A 22,255-nucleotide genomic window follows, 5' to 3' on the forward strand; every position below is an offset into this window, starting at 1 on the left:
TTATATTTTTTTTTTTTTTTTTTTTTTTTTTTTTTTTTTTTTTTACTTTCTGTATATTATGCTTTGACATCTTAAAAAACCTTCTGGCTGCAGGTGTGGAAAGTGGAGAATGCCTCTCCCAGGGACTAACCAGTTCTTAGAGATAGCAGAGTTCAGCCTTGAGTACACCTCTAATATGCAAACAAACCAATCCAGAGCCCTACAACCTCCTCTATCATACCCGTGCATCCCAGGAGGCAATATTCCTCTCCCTAAACATCCCAGGGCCAGGTACCAGGCAACTAAACCCAAAGCCCTCTGGAATTCTTCAAACTACCCAGTCCTCCACTGTTCACCATGCCCTGTCTTGCCCTTCCCTCGGTAACCCTAATACAGGCTCTGGCCTACCCCTCCCTTTGTTCCCTCCTGACCATGCTGGTGTTTTCCCCTGTGACCCTCTGTCTTTAGGAGCTGAAGCATAATAAAGCTGAAGTATCTGAAGCTGCTCTGTCTCTTCTTGTGGCCGCACCGGACTGACCATCTCACAGAAAAACACAAAACGCTTACCTTCCTATCATGTGCTGGAGAAGCTGATCACAGCTACAGTAGGTCAGTGGCACCAACAAGAAAGTGTGCTGCGGGCTTCTGGAAAAGATTGTTTCCAAGACAAAAAAAGAATAGACCCAGAGCCATCCCTTCCTTCAGCCTTGAATGTGGGTGAGGCTAGAAGATGGGGTGGTCATTTTATAACCACGAGGGAAAAAGCAAGAGAATCCTTCACACCAAACACCTGACACGGATAATAAGACAACTACCTCCCATGTCCCTGACCTCCAGCCTCCTTTATCTCTGCGAAGAACCAACCCTGTCTGTTTGAGCCACTTGTTTATCAGGTTTCCTGTTAACTTACAGCTGAAAGCTTTCTCTTGGGGAGGAGGTGGGGACAGGAAGCAAGCAATTCTTCCTAACAGCTGTAGAAGCAGAGCATGCGCAGAGAGGGTCTAACAGGGTGGGTGGGGAATCATCAGAGAGGTTTGGAGATAAAAATTTCAGGCAGAGAGAGTAGCTTCTGCAAAAGTCCTAAGGGTGCAAGAGCATGGTGTGGCGAAAGGATTAAAAGTCAGTGAGAAGAACAGTGGCACAAGAGCCCAGAAGAGAGGCACGGCCTGGACAGCTCCCCAAGGCAGGAGGGGCACCCTAGCACCATGCACTCCCCCTTCCCCGAGCTCCATTCCCAGGTCCCACCCTGCGCTGAATCCACCTGTTTGCCTCTTTTTCCCCAGTTAGACTGGACTTGTCACAATACCTTCAATCATCTTTGTACCCCCAGCACCTAGCAGAGGGACATGGAAAGACACATACTAAATATCTGCTGGAGAAAACATTATCATGATAGAATATTTTAACTATTTAAAATTATCCCCCAAAGTCATAATCCAATAAGGGACCTGATGGATTACTATATTTGAGGCCCTGTTCTGCAAGTAAGTCCCACCACACATGCAGGTATGCCTTCTTCACATGATTGACTGAGATGCCTGTTTCAATAGGACCTTAATAGGGTTAAAATATTAGGTGAACTCTGATAAGCCTAACAGCTCTATAATTTCCTAATTTTGAGTATTTTCTAAAATCACTAGGATCTTGACTTTAATACCTCAGCAAAAGAGAAACAGAAGCAGAAATAGTTCCATTATGAATCAAAATAGTATCTGTTTGTATTTATTTTTTTAAAGATTTTATGCAGACTCCCTGCTGAGCAGCGACCCTCCCCCCCCCACAGGGTTCAATCCCAGGACCCCAAGATCATGACCTCAGCAGAAGGCAGATGCCCAGTGCCCAACCTACTGAGCCACCCAAGCACCCCTATATTTATTTTTAAACAGTGAGTTTATGGATGACTTTATTTCATTTCCATTTCTTAATTTTTATAATTGTCTTGATTCACTTAAATTACCTAAATCTATACAACTGTTTACTTACAAAAGTACATAGAACAAAACTTCCTCATTCATGAGTCCTTAGTTTATTCAGTATTTATCTGAAAAATACTTAATAATTTTTATAATTAAAAGTGAACCACCAATTTACATTTAAAATGCACATAGCCTTTGACTCACGTCTAGGAATCAAGGCTTCAAAACTATAAGGGATATAGTGACAAGCACACAATGTCAATGTTGTGGTGGGGGAAGGTAGCAGAGAACAGGATGTTACTGGTTAGAATTGCTGGCATAGAATGATAATAAAAAGTGAATGGATTTTAGTTGGTTTTCTCATTTTCAGGTTCCCTACCCACATGCACCCTCATTGCCTGTACCAGGCAGATGCTCCCACTGCCCTGCCTGGTGCGCAGTTGCTTGTCCCTGCCCCCGCCACACCCCCAGACTCAACACACGGCAGCCTCCTCTACACCATGCAGCTCTCAGCTCGGATGTCAGCTCCACGGAAACCTCTTCTTTGGCCATCCCATCTGAAGTAGGAAAACCACCACTACTCCCTTCACAGCATTTACTACTATCTGAAAATATCTAGTTTATTTATTATTTGTTTATTGTGTGTCTCCCCACACAAGAAATGGAACATCATCTCTGGCACACACTGCTGAATCCCAGCACCTGGAATTACCTGGCCAAATAAATAATTATAGAATAAATGAAAAATAAATACATATATAAATATGGATGCTCACTGCAACAAGATTCATAGTAGCAAAAAATTACAACAATATGAATGTCCAGTAATAGATGAATGACTAAATTATGATTGATCCATACAGTGGAATACTCTGCAGGGATTTAAAAGAATATTTACTGCCATGAAAAGATATCCATGGTACTGTAACAGTGTTGTATGCTGACAGACGGTAGCTACACTTGTGCTGAGCATAGCATAAGGTATAGACTTGTCAAATCACTACGATGTGCACCTGAAACTAATGTAACATTGTATGTCAACTGTACTTCAGTTCTTAAAAGAAGATATCCACAATACACAGTATTGTGAAATGTTTACAAGTGACAGAACAATATGTATAGCATGATGCCATCTTTGTAAATGATAAAGAGATAAATGTAACCATATGGGCATATATAGTTGTGGGTTTTTTATAATAACAGGACTATACCATATGTATTTTAACATATACACATGTTGTTATACCCATAAGTAAAAATGTGTAAGACTATGATCTTAGAAAGACAGGCAAGGCCTACATCTTTTAGCCCATATAATTCTATAGCATTTGAATTTTTGGAACAACCATGTAAACCTTCTGCAAATTAAAAAAAAAAATAACACATTTATTTTGTAGTGGGTAGAATGAAATAGGTTTCAAGCTGCTGAAAAATTGAGGTATCTTTTTAAAAAATATTTTATGCTTACATTTTCATATGTAAGTTAACTTTAAAATATATAACAATAAATACTTTAAAAGTGTATTTATTTTATTTATATTTTTAAAAGTAATTAATCTCACAACTGCCAAAACTTGGAAACAACCAAGATGTCTTTCAACAACTAAATGGATAAATTTACTGTGGTACATCCATACAGTGGAGTACTATTGAGCTATAAAAAGAAGTGAGCCAAACCCATAAAAAGAGTGAACCCTAAGGTAAACTGTGGGCCTTGTGTGGTTACAATGTGTCAATGCAGGTTCATCCTTGGTTAAAAAAAAAAAAGGTGCCATTTTGGTGAGTGATACTGATAATTGGAGAAGTTCTGCATGTGTGGGGGAAGGCATATAAAGGATATCATTAGGCCTTCTTCTCAGTTTTATTATAAACCTAAAACTTCTCTTAAAAAGCAGTCTTAAAAAAAAGCTTTAAAAAGTCAGTTTCTGTAACTTTTAAAATTCAATGTATACAATTACCATCTAACCAAAATCTGTTTTTTGAAATAAATTCCAAAACCACACACACACACACACACACACACACACACACACACACAGAAGGAAGGAACTCACAATCCATGAAGAGACATGGAGGAATCTTAAAGGCATATTTCTAAGTGAAAGAAGCCCGTCTGAAAAGGCTGAATACTATAGGATTCCAACTATACGACATTATGGAAAAAGTGAAGCTATGGAAACAGTAAAAACATGACTGGTTGGCAGGAGCTAGGGAGAGGGAGGAAAGAATAAATAGGTAGAACATGGGATTTTTAGGGCAGTAGAACTATTCTGTATGATACTATAATGGTGGATATGTGTCATTATAATTTGTCAAAACCCACAAAATATACAACACAAAGAAGGAACTCCAATGTAAACTATGGGCTTTAGTTAATAGCAGTGTATCAATATTGGCTCGATTGTAACAAATGTGCTGCACTAATGTATGATGTTCATAATATAAAGGAAATGGGCAGTGGGGTTAGGGTGAGGGCAGATGTGAGGGGTTGGATGGGAACTCTACTTTTTGTACTTAATTTTTCTGTAGTCCTAAAATTTCTCTTAAAAATAAAATCTATTAATTTTTTAAAAAGTAATTAGTGCTGCATTATGCATTTCTTAAATATGATTATCTCACTAAATTCACATATCTAAAATGTAAACTTTAAAGCAAAAACCATGAATTTAAATAGTTTTAATAAAGATGTTATATTTCAAACGAAAATAAATGACTTAGTATTTGAGGTCTAAAACCTGATGTTTTAGATTCCACTGTAAATATTTTTTATGATTCTAATTTCCCATTGGAATGATTTATACCATCAGGTCACACTAAAATTTTTTCCAAAATTACACCTCCTCAATGAATTTTTGTCTTAAAAAATGTCCAAGTCTTCTGTATTTCAATAGAACATCCAATGGAAAACATACACACACACCCCCACACTCATACAGAACATCCAAAGGAATTTTCTTAATAATCGCATGTACTTATATAAGAAACACTGATGGATAAGGCATAAAAATATTAGCTAAATGCTTTGAGATTCTCAGATGAAAAAGTTAGGAAAACTAGCAATTCCGATTACATAGAAATTCATGCCACGAATGGTCTGCCAGAGAAAAGTTATTTTTAAAAATTTTAAATAACTTTTTTTTTAAAGATTTTATTTATTTATTTGAGAGAGAGAATGAGAGAGAGAGAGCACATGAGAGGGGGGAGGGTCAGAGGGAAAAGCAGACTCCCCGCTGAGCAGGGAGCCCGATGCGGGACTCGATCCCGGGACTCCAGGATCATGACCTGAGCCGAAGGCAGTTGCTTAACCAACTGAGCCACCCAGGCGCCCAAAAATTTTAAATAACTTTGAATCTAACACTAGCTAATTGTTTACAAAATCCATTGCTTCATTCCAATCCACTACTGAAACAACTAGAATTTCAAAACAATGGCATTTTCATAGTTAAAGCACAAGGCTGTTAAAATTCACATCTCACACAAATGCTAAGTATCTGTGGAAGAGATAAACACAAGGAGTGTGAGATGGCAGGGCTGGGAGCCCGATGCAGGGCTCGATCCCAAGACCCTGGGATCATGACCTGAGCCGAAGGCAGACGCTTAACCGACTGAGCCACCCAGGCGCCCCGTCTTGGGTTCTCTTCTATGAACACATTTTAAGTCCCTATTTATTATCAGCTCTATAGAGAACCACAGAATCTTAGTTGGACAGGACCTAGGAGGTCACCTACACTAACTTACCATCCAATGAGTTAGATCTTCTACAACTCCCTTGACTTGTCTGATATCTACAGAACGGGTTGGCAAACTCTTTCTGTAAATGGACAGATAGTAAATATTTGAGGCTTTGTGGTCATCTGGATTCCGTTTCAATTGTTAACTCTGCCAAGGTAACACAAAAGCACAGTGGACAAAACATGAATGAATGGGCGTGGCTGTGCTCCCATAAACCTTTATTTACAAAACAGGCAGTGGGCCAAATCTGGCCGGAAGGCTATAGTATGCCGATCCCTCCTGTAGACCTCTTCTAGTCTTGGCTAAAATTCCATTAGATATATTAGATGCCTTTATGGGGAAATTCTTTGTCAAGGTGAACTGAAATAAACAAATTCACCCATTGCTATACCCAAAATTATCACCTTCTGGAACAACAGAGAACATTTATCTTTACCCATGTATCAGCCCTTCAAATACTTGAAGGAAACTATCATGATTCCCTCAAGTATTCTTTTCTCCAGTCTAAATATCCTCAATGCCTTCAAGCATATTCTGTATTGTGACATAGTTCTCCAAACCACATATCTGTTTGATCACTGTCTACAGTACATACCCCAGCCCATCAATGATGCTTTCAAGTGCAGAGTACAGATACAGGACATATGGTTTTAAAAATATGTACCAATCAAGATGTAATTTTAATTTTAGAATTTGGCTCGATGTCTCCAAATGCAAATGTTTTTAGTTTTTGTGTTTTGAGGGTTTGTTTGTTTTTTTTACAGAATTACCATCTAGTCTCTAAGAAAAATATATTTTGTATAGATTTGTATAGATGTCAAAAGTTTATGCCCAGAATCCTCTCTATACATTAATTTTACATGATTACCAAGAAATAGAAAATATTTTTGTTGAATTTTGGGGGGCAGGGGAGGAGGTTTACTAAAACAATAGACTCAAATGGTTTCTACACATCAAAAAATGTTGGCAGACCCTACCACCGCAATTGGAATTATAGAGTGCAATTTGCAGAAAAAGCTATCAGTCATTCCTTCCGAGAAAATGAAACACAGAAGGGAAAGGAAGCACAAACATCTGCAGTGTGTCCTGGGACACGGCTGGCTCCTTTGCAAGAACAGAGCAGAGCTGCTACAGTCCTAGCCCGGCCACCTCCAAATGATGGTCCCTGTTGAATTCCACATTTTAATAACTTAGGAAGAAACCACACCCATGTGTTTAAAGACAATTTAATTCTGATTTTTGATGTCATAGCAGTCTTAAGTAAGTAAAGTGTTTTTTTTTAATAACTGGAAGAAAATAAGGCCATATTTATTTAACTATAAATATACCACATTTAGTCTGACCTTACCACCTACTTCTGTAACTTCTCTCAACTGTGGCTTAATTTTTTGATAAATCAGTATTTTAAACAATATATTGCACAAAGTAGAGGCTAGAAGACTAAATTCAGGCTTCACAATCTAAATATGTTTATTTGTAATGACATCCCAATTTATCATGTTGGTTAAGCTTGATTTACATTCTCTGATGTGTGCTTCCTGCTTGCTTGTCATCACAAAAGCTCTCCCTGGAAAATCCCATCCATGTACGTAACTTCAAACACTATCCACATAGTGATGACAACCAAATTTATTTCTCCAGCCCAGTTTCTCTGCAGGGCTGACCCATATATCCAAGAGCCTAGTGGCATTTCCACCTGGCCAGTCCAACTGCCACTAAAACATGTGCAAAGATGAAGCACCATGGGTCACATAACAAGAGCAAATGTTTATTTATTACTTATTCTGTGCCAGGCTCTGTGCTCAGTGCTTTATGTGGATTTTCTCACTTAATCTTCACAGTGCAATTAAATGTGGCATGTTTATCTCCTTTTACCCAAAACCCCATTAAAACGATAGCATCAAGATACAAAAAAATGTAGCAGGCATCATTCATGGCTTACGTACTACCCACTGCCCTCCCCTTCTTGCTGGCCAAGAGAACACCAATTTTGTTCAGGCAATCGATATGCCAAACCAATTTCCCCGTCTTTTTGTAGCAAGGAGTATTTATATGACCATATGCGAGGCAATGAAACACTCGCAGATGTCTGTTTGGGCAAGTTCAGGGAAAGCAATACAACCATTACCCCTTCCTGCCTTCTTCAGGCCTTAATTATGGATATTCTATATAGCTGCACTTCCCCTTTTTTGACCACAAAGGAAAGGCTGAGAGAATCACAGAGACATTGACCCTGATACCACTGAGCTACTGAGCCAAGGCCAGTAACCATCTACCCCCAGACTTCTTCTTATTGAGAAAAATGAACCCCTGTTTGTTTTATCTACTCTAAGTCTGGTTTTCTATTAACCTGCAGCTGAAAACAGTTCCAGCTGATACGGAAGTATAACCTGAGCAAGAGATTTCAATAAATTCAAAGGAAAGCAGATGTAGGATAAGTAACTACACAGAAAAACAAAAGATGCTTCAGCCTAAGTGCCCGCAGAACCAAAAACAATGAGCAGCAAGTCAGCTTACCTCCTGACTCCACCACAGAAGACTCTGGATCTGGAGGCACCAGGAAAAACAAAAGACAAGACCTACAGATTTAACATTTTGGAGGTTTGCCAACAAAAAGGCCATCTCTCCCCAAGTCTCCACCATTCCTCCAGCCAACAGTTTATAATTACATGTTGGAAAATTTCCTTAAAAGTCTGTTTATTCTTGGCTGTCTGTTCATATTGATGAGGAAGTTACTGAAAATATGATTGTAAGGAAAGTATTACAAGCAGAGAAAACAAGGAAACAAAAAACAAGGAAAGGCAAAGAAGGGTGAAGGAAAAAAGAAGGAACTTAGAGGAAACAGAAACAATGCAAAAAGCAGAAGATAACAAAACAGACACACACACACACACACACACACAATACCCTCAGGGAGATCTGAAGAAAACAAGAACAGGGTGCTATGAAGCAGAAACAAAACATCATAACAGAAACAAAATTAATCGGAAAGTTGGAAGACAAAAGTGAGACAATTTCCAGATAACAAAGTTTGGAAATGAGGTGAGAAAAAAATGAAAATTAGAGGATCAGGTCAGTACACAAGTTTCAGAAGAGGAGAGCCAAGGGGACAACAGGTGAGAAATCATTAGAGACAATTCTCCTCCTCTGAGAGGCCAGCACTGAAAGTGAAATGAAAACAAGCATGGAGGCAGATGATTGTGAAACACAGAAAAAGAGGGATACAATGGGGGCGCCTGGGTGGCTCAGTCGGTTAAGCGGCTGCCTTCGGCTCAGGTCATGATCCCAGGGTCCTGGGATCGAGTCCCGCATCGGGCTCCCTGCTCTGTGGGGAGCCTGCTTCTCCCTCTCCATCTGCCTGCTTCTTTGCCTACTTGTGCTCTCTATCTCTCTGTCAAATAAATAAATAAAATCTTTCAAAAAAAAAAAAAGAGGGATACAATGAATATCTAAAAAGCTTTCTGAGAGGAATAAACGTATAATTTCCACTCCTTTGTAGGAGAATGCCATCAAATCTCTCGACAGCAGCACGAGAAGTCATAGAGCTATGCCTTCAAAATTCTGAGTGGGCAATGATTTGTGGGCATAGCATTTCTTTTTAAAGATTTATTTATTTATTTGGAAGAGAGAGAGAGAGAGCACGCGCACAAGCAGGGGGAGGCGCAGAGGGAGAGGGAGAGAGAGAGTCTCCAGCAGACTCCCTGCTGAGTGTGAAGCCCAGCATGGGCTTGATCTCACAACCCTGAGATCATGACCTGAGTGGAAATCAAGACTTGGCACTTAAACGATGGAACACCCCCAAGCATCCCAGGGGCATAGAATTTTATAACTTGAACAATCAATCAAGTATGAGGGCAAATGAAGGCAGACAAGGGTACAAACTTTATGTCTCTCTGGTACATTTCCTGGGGAAGCTTAGGGAGAATTATGCTTCAGCAAAACAAAGGAATAAATCAAAGATGATGAAAACATGATTAAGAAAATAGGAACACATTCCACAGGAAAGGGATAGAAGGAAGCATCAGAATGACAGCGGCCCAGCAGGCAGAGACCAAGCCTGGGAAGAAGACAAGCCTCAGGGAAGGTGCAACAGACTGGTGAAGGGATGCACTTTGACATTTGGAGATAAATCTGCTGTGGGTTTAGAAAAATATATTGACAGGTACATAGAGTTTCTGTTAGAGAAAAATAGTAAAAGTTTTAGACTGAACAATGTGAAATTGCCACTTTGTACCTCAAAATTTTGATTGTTCAACCTAACTTACAGGTGCATAATATGATGCAGGAAATTGGCTTTAAATACTCTAATAATGAGAAAAGCAAAAGAAAAGTTGGAGGACTATGTAGAATAAGAATGCCAGAAACTGGGACGCCTGGGTGGCTCAGTCGGTTAAGCATCTGCCTTCTGCTCAGGTCATGATCTTAGGGTCCTGAGATCGAGTCCCGCATCGGGCTCCTTCCTTGGCAGGGAGCCTGCTTCTCCCTCTGCCTGCTCTGCCTGCCGCTTCCCCTGCTTGTGCTCTCTCTCTCTCTCTGACAAATAAATAAATAAAATACTAAAAAGAAAAGAATGCAAGAAATTGTTACTGAAGCTGGGTAATAGACATGTGGGGTTCGTTGTCCATTCTCTCTATCCATGGATAGGTTTGAAAATCCTGTAATAAAAAGCAGTAAAAAAAGAAAATCATGACATCACCAAAATGTGCAAAATTTCACTAATTTTTCAGACAGCTGGAGGAAGTTCCACTTTGCAATGCTCAGATGAAGTCCAGTTAAAGAACCGCTGGACACAGAAAAAAAGTCAGTGAAAGAGCCCATCCACATGAGCACTTGACTCTCTGGTACATTTCCTGGGGAACTTTATGTCTCTCTGGTACATTTCCTGGGGAAGCTTAGGGAGAATTCCTGCCGGGCAGGAAACATTGGAGATGTCTCACATCCCCACTCCATCCCTTCCCTTCTGCGCTGACTCCGCTGATTCCCCAGCTGCACTGTGCAACACAACAGTGCTCCTGAAAGCCGTCACAAGTCTGTGGACCAACAGTTGAATAAGACAACCATTTCTCACTGCCCATCAATTTCCTCCCAGCCCATTTCTCATTTTGTCCAAACTAGATTCCAGGCTTCATCCTTCTAGGCACACTCTTGTAAGTGCCCTCCAGCCCTGCTCTCTCACTTCTGCTCCTTGTAGATGGTAACAACCGGCCCCCGATGAACCTCACTTCGTGCCTCCTCCGCATATGTACCCAGAGAACTAAGTATCAGTGGGGAAAATCACCTAAACCGACTGACAGGCTTAATGTTATATTTATTATTGCAAACGGTAAACTGGCAATTTTACTACTGTTGCCATTTTAAATGCGGCAAAATTACTTTAAAGAGGCAAAATGTAAAACTGACAGCCGATTTCACAACAAAACAATGGGTGCTAGACACTGTAATTGTATCCACAGGGTACTGAAAAGAATAACTGTCATATGCAACAAAGACATTTTTCAGGAATGAAAGTAAAATAAAAACGTGTAGAGAGAAACAAAAACTGAGGTAACACATCACCAACAGCCCAAATGAAGGAAAATACTAAAGAACGATCTTTGGCAGAATGGAAATATTCCCACACAGAAGCCTAGAGAATTAGGAAGGGGAAAAAAAGCAACAAAAATGGCAAATACACAGAAGACACCCCCCCCAAAAAATATTGGCTTTTGGAAATAATTTCTTATGAGCTTTAAAATAGATTATTTAAATTAACATCTAAATAAAGAGTAAGGTAAATGGACTTAAAGGGTACTGTAGATATCACATTGTTAGGGAAGAGAATAAAGACACCAATTAATATCAAATTTTGACCAGTTATGGTTGCATGTTGTACCTCTAGGAAAATACTAGTAAAAGAAACAAAAGAATATATAACGTCTAACCTAACAGAGAAAAAAAATGGAATAATAAAAAACTATATTTTTTATTTTTTACTTTTTTAATTAATTTTTTAAAAATAGGCTTCACCAAATAATACATTATATGTTAAAAAAAGAAAAAGAAGAAGAAGAAGATAGCAGGAGGGGAAGAATGAAGGGGGGGAATCGGAGGGGGAGACGAACCATGAGAGACTATGGACTCTGAAAAACAAACTGAGGGTTCTAGAGGGGAGGGGGTAGGGGGATGGGTTAACCTGGTGATGGGTATTGAGGAGGGCACGTTCTGCATGGAGCACTGGGTGTTGCACAAACAATGAATCATGGAACACTGCATCAAAAACTAATGATGTAATGTATGGTGATTAACATAACATAATAAAAAAAAAATAGGCTTCACGCTCAACATGGGGCTTGAACTCACATCCCTAAGATCAAGAGTTGCATGCTCTATTGACTGAGCCAGCCAGGTGCCCCTATCCATAAATGTTTAACAAGACGTTTACTAATGTGAAACAGTTTTTTTTCCCCTGGCCTTGAGGCCCCAAAAGACCTTTTTTTTCCTGGAACCTCATAATGGGACAGTGAATGATAGGGAGAAGCTATCTCTTCAGCTCTATGTGATGTCTAGACTAACAGACTGTTGATGGGTGGCATCCTTTATTGTATAAGCCAGGTACAAATTTATAAAATAATTTTTGAAAATAGAGATGGGAGGAAATTCTCCAGTGATCTGCCTTAAATCAGCAACAACTTTAAACGATCCTGGTATCTCAGTCAGTTATCAAACAAAAACAGTCGATTTAAATGAAGGCTAGGAAGAAGAAAAGGAAAGCAGAACTAATAAAACAAGGGGGAAAGAACATAGTAAGATACAAATTTAATTATAAATATGAGTAATTCCATTAAGCTTAAATGGGTAAATACCTTAATTTAAAAACAAAGGTTATGTGACTGCATAAAGAAACAAAACCCAACTATATGCTGCTTGCAAGGGACACATAAAACATAATGAGATACACTTGGAACTAATATAACATTGTCCATCAACTACTTCAATAAAAACAAACAAAACCACACAATGAGAAAGAAACATTGAAAATGATACAATGAAAAAAAGATATTCTATAGGAACACAGAGAGAAAGTGTGTATAACTGTTAATACCAAAGTAACTTTAAGGCAAAAAAATATTATTAAAGACAGAGAGGGACACTGGACATTTCAAAAAACACATACCCAGAAGACCATTGGTTATTATTCAAAGAGGAACTAAAAATGAAATTACAAACTCTCCCAAAAGCAATGAAAAGAACACATTTTACCAAAATCTATGGAACAAACCAAAAGCTGTATTCAGGGTAAAATGCTTAACGAACTTCATTATTAACTTAAATAGACTAAAACTAAAGGAAACTACAATGTGTGTTGAAGACTTAGAGAAGGATCAACAAAGAAATAAAGAGGGAATTAGTAAAGATGAAGGTTGAAATTAATGAACAGAAAACCAAAAAAAAAAAAAAAAGGTGAAATTATCAATAAAACCAAAAGCTGTCTTTTAAAATATACCAATGGATACATTCCTTCTGAACCTGATTAAGGAAAAAGGAGGAGAGAATAAAATTATATAAGATTAGGAATTTTCAAAAGATATATAACCACAGTACCAAAGAGACTTTTAAACTATAAAATCCAGAGGCACCTCGGTGGCTCAGTTAAGCATCTGACTCTTGATTTCAGCTCAAGTTCATGATCTCAGGGTCATGAGATTGAGCCCCACATCGGACTCCATGGGTTCGGAGCCTGCTTAGGATTCTCTCTCCCTCTTCCTCTGCCCCTCCTCCTGCTTTTGTATGTGCTTGCGCTCTTGTTCCCTCTCTTAAATAAATAAATAAATAAATAAATAAATAAATAAATAAATAAATAAATAAATAAATAAATAAAATATAAAATCCATAGCAAGAAATTTGAAAACCTAGAAAAACTGGATAATTTCCTAAGAAAACATAAATGGGGGCACCTGGGTGGCTCAGTCGGTTAAGTGTCTGCCTTTGGCTCAGGTAGTGATCCCAGAGTCCCAGGATTGAGTCCTGCATCAGGTTCCCTGCTTCTCAGGGAGCCTGCTTCTCCCTCCGCCTCTGCCTCTTTCTCTCTCTGTCTCTCATGAATAAAATAAAAATAAAATCTTAAAAAAAAAATGAATCTGGGAACAAGTAGAAAACTCAAACACACCAATTACAATAGACTAGATTGGAAAGGTGGTTAATAGCTCAGCATTGAGAAGGTACCAGGACCAAGTGATTTCATAACTTGTTTCAGCTAACTTAGTAACAGTAACTCCAATATTATTTAAGTTATTCCAGAATGAAGCAAAGGATGGAAAATGTCCTAACACATTTTATGAAGCCAGCAAAACCGATAGAGTAAAAATTTAAAAGAAGGAAACCATAATCCCACTTATAAATAGAGAGGCAAAAACTCTAAATAAAATATTAGCAAGTAATATTCAGTAATGATTCAAAAGAATAACACTCTGTGACTAATTAGAGTTTAATTTGAGGAACTCAAGAGTGAAATTCAATGTGATAAAGTATATTTGACAAAAATCAACAGCAAACTCTTCTACTTGATGAAATAAAACCATTTCAAATACAATCAGACCGAGATGCCCACTATTGCTATTATTCAACATTGCCTTGATGGGTCTGGTAAAGGAAATAAACACTGAAAAAAGGATACATTATTTTTGCTAATTACACATTTGTGTACTAACAAAATCCAATAACTATAGTTTACCAAAAAAGAATTAGTAGAATTAATGAGAACATTCAATAAGGTAACTCTGATATAAGATAAAAGTCATTAGGCTTTCCCTATTCTAGCATAAGCACACAGAAATAGAAATAGGAAAAGTATTCCATACACAATTGTGAAAAAGTCAATAAAATATTGTTATGGAATGAATGTGCCCCCCATTCATATGTTGATGCCTCATCCCCAATATGATGGCATTTGGAGGTGGGGCTTTTGGGAGGTAGGTAGATCGTGAGGGCGGAGCCCTCATGAATGAGATTGGTGCCCTTGTAACAAGAGGCCAGAGAGCTAGCTAGCTAGCTCTCTTTCTGCCATATAAGGATAGAATGAGAAGCTGGTGGTCTGCAGCCTAGCAGAAGACTCTCACCAGAACCTGACCATGCTGGCATTCTAATCTCAGATTTCCAGCCTCCAGAACTGTGAGAAATAAATTTCTGTCATTTATAAACCACCCAGTCTATGGGACTTTGTAACAGCGGCCCAAACTGACTAAGACAAAGATTTAGGAATAAAGTCAGCAAGGAAAGTACAAAATCTATATGATGATAATCATAAAAACATACTGAAGAATACATTTAAAAATCTGAGCAAATGAAATGAAATCCATATTTTTAGATGAGAAGATTTAATATCAATTCTCTTAATATCATAAAAGTGTGGAATCAAATAGCAAGTAAAATATGGGTTCCTAAAAGAGAAAAGGAACATTAGGTAAAAGCTGAAGAAATCTGAAAAAACTATGGACTTCAGTTAATACTAATGCATCAATACTGGTTCATTAATTGTAACATATGTATCATACCAATGTAAAATGTTAATAGGGCCAAGTGGGTGAGAAGTATATGGAAACTCTTGGTAATATCTTTACAATTTTTCCTGTAAATCTAAAACTGTTCTAAAAAATAAAGTTGTTGGGTATTTTTAAGATTTTATTTTTTTTAATATTTAGTTATATTAGAGAGAGGCAGAGAGAGACAGCACAAGTGGAAGGGGCAAAGGGAGAGGGAGAGAGATCTCAAGCAGACTCCCTCCTGAATGGGGAGCCCAATGCAGGACTGGATCCCAGGACCCTTAATTCATGACACAAGCTGAAACCAAGACTTGGACACTTAACTGACTGCACCACCCAAGTGCTCTTAAGATTTATTTTTTAAGTAATCTCTACATCCAGTGTGGGGCTTGAACTCATAACGCCCAGATTAAGAGTCTCATGCTCTACCCACTGAGCCAGCCAGGCACCCCTAAAGCTTATTTTAAAAAGCATATTTGTAAGACAATCGGGGAAGTTTTTTTAAAAAAACAGATATAATTCCTTGGGGCACCTAGGTGGCTCAGTCGGTTAATCATCCAACTCTTGATTTCGGCTCAGGTCATGAGATTGAGCCCCGCGTCAAGCTCTGCACTCAGCCTGGAATCTGCTTAAGATTCTCTCTCTCTCCCTCTGCCCCTCCCCCCAAGAGTGCACTCTCTCTCTAAAATAAATAAATAAACCTTTAAATAAATAATTAAATAATAAAAATAAAAAACAGATATAATTCCAATTAAATGAATAAGAGTATCTTAAAGTTTAAAGAGAAAATAAATGCCCAAGGAAGCAAATAAATGAATAAAAAAAATAGTGAAGGGAAATATCCTACAAAGACACTGTAATTAAATCAATATGAAGTATTAGTCTAGGAATAGATAAATAGACCTAGTAGGGGACCAGAAGAGAACCCAGGAATAAAATCCAGTTTATATGCTATGTCAATATACGATAAAATGATTTCAGTTCTATGGGGAAAGACTGATTATTTAATAGTAATGCTGGCACAATTGCTATCCAGCTGGTAAAAAATAGTCCCCAATCCCATACTATAAATAAAAAACAAATTCCAAATGGAATAAATGTGTAATATAATAAAGCATCAAAAAGTTAGGACAACACTTACAATCTGTTTCTTAACCAGAAAGAAAAGATAACCATATTTGAGTTTATAAAAATTAAAACAATCTATGTTGCAAAAGCCATCATAAATAAACAAAACTAATGAATAGGCAAAGGATAGATTTGGGGAAATACTTGCAAAAGAGATAACAGATAATGAGTTAGTAATCATTACCAATATAAAAAGAGCTCTTAAAAATTGGCAAGAGACAAACAGTCCCATAGAAAAATGGAGAAAGGATGTGAAAGGGAGTTAGTTCATGAGAACAAACCCACATAGCCACAAGCATGAAGATGCTCAAAATAACCAGTAATTAGAGAAAAGCAAATTACAGTGAAAAAATAATACATCGCTCTACACCCAATCAGATAAAAGAAATTGGAGAGCAATAATACCAATTGCCCACAGGATGAAGAGGGAAAAAATGTAAATTGTTTACAGCTGTTTTGAAAAGCAGTCTGACAAATATTTTTTAAATTAATAGTACACAGACATGTCAACCACACTTCTGGGAATCTATCTCCCAAATATGAAATCACCAGTAGAATATTTATTATGGCATTGCTCTTACTGGAAAAAAAAAAAGAGAAACAAAATGAATTCTCAGCAATAAGATAATAAATAATGGTACATTAATACTGTGGGGAATATTAAGCAGCTATTAAAAAGAATGAATTAAAGCTCTACCATTTGACTTGGATGGGTTTCCCTGGATGTATTTTTGTTTTGTTTTGTTTTCTAATTCCAGTATAATTAATACACAGTGTTCTATTCAGGTCTACACTATAGTGATTCAGCAATTCCATACATTACTTAGTGCCCATCATGGTAAGTGTACCCTTAATCCCCTTCACCTATTCCACCCATCCCCCACATACACCCCCACTCTGGTAACCATCTTTTTGTTCTCTATAGTTAAGAGTCTGCTTTTTGGTTTGTCTCTTTTTTTCTTTGTTCATTTGTTTTGTTCCTTAAATTCCACACAAGTGAAATATGGTATTTGTCTTTCTCTGACTAATTTCGCTTAGTATTATACTTTCTTGGTCCATCCATGTTGTTGCAAATGGCAAGATTTCATTCTTTTTTATGGCTGAGTAATATTCTGTTGTATATATATATAACATCTTCTTTAACCATTCGTCTATGAATGGACACTTGGGCTGCTTTCATAACGTGGCTATAGTAAATAATGCTGCAATAAACATAGGTGTGCATATATCTTTTTTAACTAGTGTTTTCATTTTCTTTGTGTAAATACCTCATAGTAGAATTACTGGATCATATGGTAGTTCTTTTTTTTTTAAAAGATTTTATTTATTTATTTATTTATTTGAGAGAGAGAGAGAGAGAGAGAAACAGCATGAGAGGGGATAGGGTCAGAGGGAGAAGCAGGCTCCCCGCCGAGCCGGGAGCCCGATGCGGGACTCGATCCCGGGACTCCGGGATCATGACCTGAGCCAAAGGCAGTCGCTTAACCAACTGAGCCACCCAGGCACCCCTCATAGGGTAGTTCTATTTTTAATTTTTTGAGGAACCTCCATACTGTTTTCCAGAGTGGCTACACCAGTTTGCATTCCCACCAACAGTGCCCGAGAGTTCCTTTTTCTCCACATACTTGCCAACAGTTGTTGTTTCTTGTGTTTTTTTATTTTAGCCATTCTGACAGCTGTGAGGTGATATCTCAGTGTGGTTTTGATTTGCATCTCCCTGATGATGAGCAGTGCGGAGCACCTTTTCATGTGTCTGTTGTCTATCTGGACATCTTCTTTGGAGAAATGTCTATTCGTGTCTTCTGCTCATTTTCTGATTGGATTATTTGTTTCCTGGGGATATTTTTGAATCTTAAAGTGAGATGCACAGAAGTGTGTACACCATGATCCCATTTTTAAAAAGCAAATATTGCTCATAACCCAAAACTTTTTGTGCACCCAAGTGTGTGTGTGTGTGTGTGTGTGTGAAGGTGAATATGGAAACAAACACGGGAAGAAGCCCTCCCAGTTGCTAACATAGATTACTGGTAGTACTGGGAAGGAAGAAGGGGTGTGCAGGGGTTGAAAAGAAAAACCGGGCAGAATGTATATGATATGATTACATTTATGTGAAGGATATTAATAAAAAACCTGCTACAACATGGATTAGGATATAACATGATAGGCATGAGCATCTATCCTCCCGTGCAGCCCCCAGTCCTAATACTTCATAGTCATTTGGCACTTTATCATTTTTTTAACTACTTAGTTCTATACAACATAAGTCTCACAATCTTTTCTGCATTTTGGACAATCCTACTGAAAATTAGTTTTTCATTAACTGTTACCATACATTTTATGAAACTGAATTTTTAGACCCCACTTTCCAAGTTGGGTTACAAGTTTTATACACAACGTATGTACTTATACATAAAGAAATTAGAAAAAATAAGGAGTTAGTGGTTATATGTTTACTGATTGATGAATGTCTATAAAATGAAAAAACTAGTTACCGGAAAATATGCATAACGTAGTCTATTTTGGTAAAAACAAGCAAAATCCTAACTATAAATGCTTAAATACTTTAAAGTGAAAGAGAAAGCTTCAGAAAGTCTTCACAAGGCCACAGGCCCGGGGTTCCATCAAGAGGAGGGAAGCAGAGGTGAAGGGGCAAATTACTAGCTTTGCTTTTTTACCTCTCAGCATCTTACTACTTCACTTATTACAATAAGCAAAAAAGTATTACTTTTGAAATCTGAAAACATTAAGTAATGAAAACAAAGATAAACTGCAAACAATAAAATAAATTGGGTATGACTTAGCACTTTTGTCATAAGATCCGTTATGAAGATTAAATGAGATAAACCATGTGAAGCGTGTAGCATATTACCTAATACTGCAAATACTCAGCAAATGTTAGCTATTTTTTATTTTAAAAAAATACTACAGAGAACAGTGGAATTTATGAAACTGAAAAGAGAAGGCCTTTGTATATGACAGGGCACTGTTTTCCTTACTACTGAACCCAGGTCTCCTTTGGAATGTAAGGACTCATTATGGTAGCCCTAAAACTCATAAAACACACTTTTACCAACAGTAAAAATAAAATTACAATTAGATAAATAAGATACTTAATAAAAAGTAGAGAGCAGCCTTTTTGCCCTGAAGCCTACTTTAAAAACTTCAAGAACCAGGAGTGCCTGGGTATTAAGCATCCAACTCTTGATTTTGGCTCAGGTCATGATCTCAGAGTTGTGAGATTGAACCCCATGTCAGGCTCTGTGCTGGGCATGGAGCTTGCTTGAGATTCTCTCTCTCCCTCTCCCTCCACCCCTTGCAATGCTCGCATGCTGTATCTCAAAAAATTAATTAATCAATTAATTAAAAGAACTTCAAGAACCATCCAAAGGCTTTTGCTTCTTCACAACCACTTTGGATGAGAGATACATGGGCCCAAGATGTTTCCCCCATGTTAGAAGAGACAGAACACAATTCAAATAGATTAAAGAGTGACACCATTGCTTTTTTGGAGGGCCTGCCCAAGTGGGAAATCCATTCCTAAATGTACAAATTCCATTCCCAACTCTGAAGATTTCCTTGCTGGTATGCCTAAAAACATGTTAGTTTAGTTATAATCTACAAACTGAATTTGGTCCATCAATACTATTCTTAGTGTCCAATGAAACATTAAAATAAGTTCATTAATAGCATGAGTGCATTATTAGTCTTGCTACTTACATGGAATTGACTTTCTCTTCGGGGCCTTGCACTTGGCCTGTCACAGTGCCTTTGCTGGTATTCTTCACCCAGCCAACCACTCCTATTTTCTTAGCCTCACCTTCTGTGTACTGGTTTTAGGAGAAAATAAATGAAACAAAATCCAGCATTAAAAAATGTAACTGATAGTTTTTTTCCTACAATCCATGCCAAAAATTCTGTAGCTGACCTACAATCATACCTGTTTACAAGACCTTCACCTAAATGGGATCTTATTAAATTCCACTTTCAGGAAAGCAAATATTATGAGAAAATAAACTGATAGTGGGAATTACTTCAGAAAACAGTTTCCATGATGTGTTTTGGGATCCATCAAATTCAGTTGCATGGCCCCTATACCTTCTAACACTCAATTACATTGTCTGGATTCCACATGATCATCACTCCAAGATCTTCAATCACTGAGGGAAAATACTGAATCATGATCAATATACGGTATTCAATTAAAAGATTCTGATGTCTTCCATTGGCTATGGACTTGCCACACAAATGTTACAATTGTCTATAGGTAAGTTTATTTCTCCTATTATTCTTTACAGTCTTTTAAAAATTCCTCTTCTCAGTTCTAAATTCAGTTACGCTGACAAATGAAAACCTAGCAACATTTTGATTTTGAACTATTTTATCGACATCATACAAAATTCTTGTGGATGCTATCTACGGAAATTTTTTAAAAACACGGTCTTCTGTTTGGAGGTCAGAGTGACCAAGAATCTACACACTCTACATCCCCAACCAAACAGAGATGGTTACAGCTAGGATTTATGGTGAAGCTGGTTCTGAAAATGATAATGAAAAAGGAGACAATCTGAACTGTGGGGTAGGGAACTATCTCAAAACGAGGAGACTTCACTGGTTGGGAACATGCTAGAACCCTCAGAGGTTAGGAACAGAGAGCTAATCTAGTGACTGCTAGCTCAGGCAATAGGTGAAAACACATGCACATTTTACTTTTAGGAAAAAAGTATATTAACAAAATAAAAATTTTAAAAGTAATAAGGAGTCTTAACTTGTCTTAATCCCTGAGAACCACTTCCTTATGCAACATGAGCATTTTTTATCATGCAATTCAAGATAGAGACATTTGCCTGGAGGGCTTCTTCCATCCAGAACAAGGACCAAATCTCATACTTTATATTCAGTAAACCTAACCAAAATGTTTAATTTGATTATCCAGTAGAGATACTTTTGAAATTCATACAAAACATTAACTACAAACTAGGCAGGCTGTAATGCTTTTGATAGACTACTTTCAAAAGACAACTATAATAAAAAATCTCAAGCAGTAATTTGGAAGAAATACAAGTACTTCATTTACCATCAAGGACAGAAAATAAGCACTAGACCAGCACTAAGTAGAAAACTGCTCTATCTCTGTAAACAGAAATAACAAGTGGGGGGGGGGGGAAACCAAAAAAATCACTTACCATTCTGAAGCAAACACCTGTATAAAAAAAAAGATAAAAAGAAATGTCAGTTTGTTTAACTTTTAAAAAATTATGTATCTCCTGACTTCACTTTCATCTATTTTATTAAATAGTAAGTAAATGAACAAAAACTTTCATATCTGAACATATTCAGAGAATGTTTTTTAAAATTACTTTCTTTTAAAATAAAAACAGAAAAGGAAGACTTTTTGGAGAAAAATAGTATTATTCTGAAACCAAAGAATCATGAAAAGCCACACTGCATATTCATTCTATTTCAAAAGGGTAAATAAAACAAAATACTTATTACCAAGGACAGTTAAGTATATTTGGCATACAACTTACCCATCCTCAGCTTTTAGAATTTCTTCTTTAAGTGAAAGGAATAAATTCAAATTTGAATGCAATAAAACATTTCTTTTTTTATTTTAATCCCATATTCTGGAAAAAGCAAAACTATGGGGACAGGAAATTGATCAGGTTTGCCAAGGGCTGGGGGAAGGAGAGCTGCAAAGGGGCAAGAGGGAAATTTCTGGGGTGAAGGCACTGCCCTGCATCTCAACTGTGGTGGTCATTAAGTGATTATATGCATTTTTCAAAACTCATTAAACTATACACGAAAAAAAGGTGAATGTTACTGAATTTAAATTATATCTCAACTGAAAAAATGTTTTAAATACATTGGGAAATCATAAGTGATAAATCAAACCAATATCCAAAGAGGTCAAAAGATAGTGCCTATATAGAGAGCAATTGAGCCTACTTAAAAAGATACAGAAGAGATCGATGGTTTAGATAA

General features: G+C 37.4%; 1 protein-coding gene across 2 annotated transcripts in view; it reads right to left on the bottom strand.

Annotated features, from left to right (window-relative positions):
- ACYP2 (acylphosphatase 2) overlaps positions 1 to 22,255 on the bottom strand; it is a 162,997-nt gene that overhangs the window by 130,285 nt on the left and 10,457 nt on the right. For both annotated transcript variants that reach the window (XM_021701224.1, XM_044918760.1), the window contains exons 2-3: positions 21,457 to 21,473; positions 19,991 to 20,100 (exon numbers count right to left, since the gene is read on the bottom strand). In XM_021701224.1, coding sequence (XP_021556899.1) covers positions 19,991 to 20,100; positions 21,457 to 21,473 — 127 coding nt within the window. The remainder of the gene's footprint in view (positions 1 to 19,990; positions 20,101 to 21,456; positions 21,474 to 22,255) is intronic.

This window comes from Neomonachus schauinslandi, chromosome 10 (genome assembly GCF_002201575.2).
Source record: "Neomonachus schauinslandi chromosome 10, ASM220157v2, whole genome shotgun sequence".
Classification (NCBI taxonomy): domain Eukaryota; kingdom Metazoa; phylum Chordata; class Mammalia; order Carnivora; family Phocidae; genus Neomonachus; species Neomonachus schauinslandi.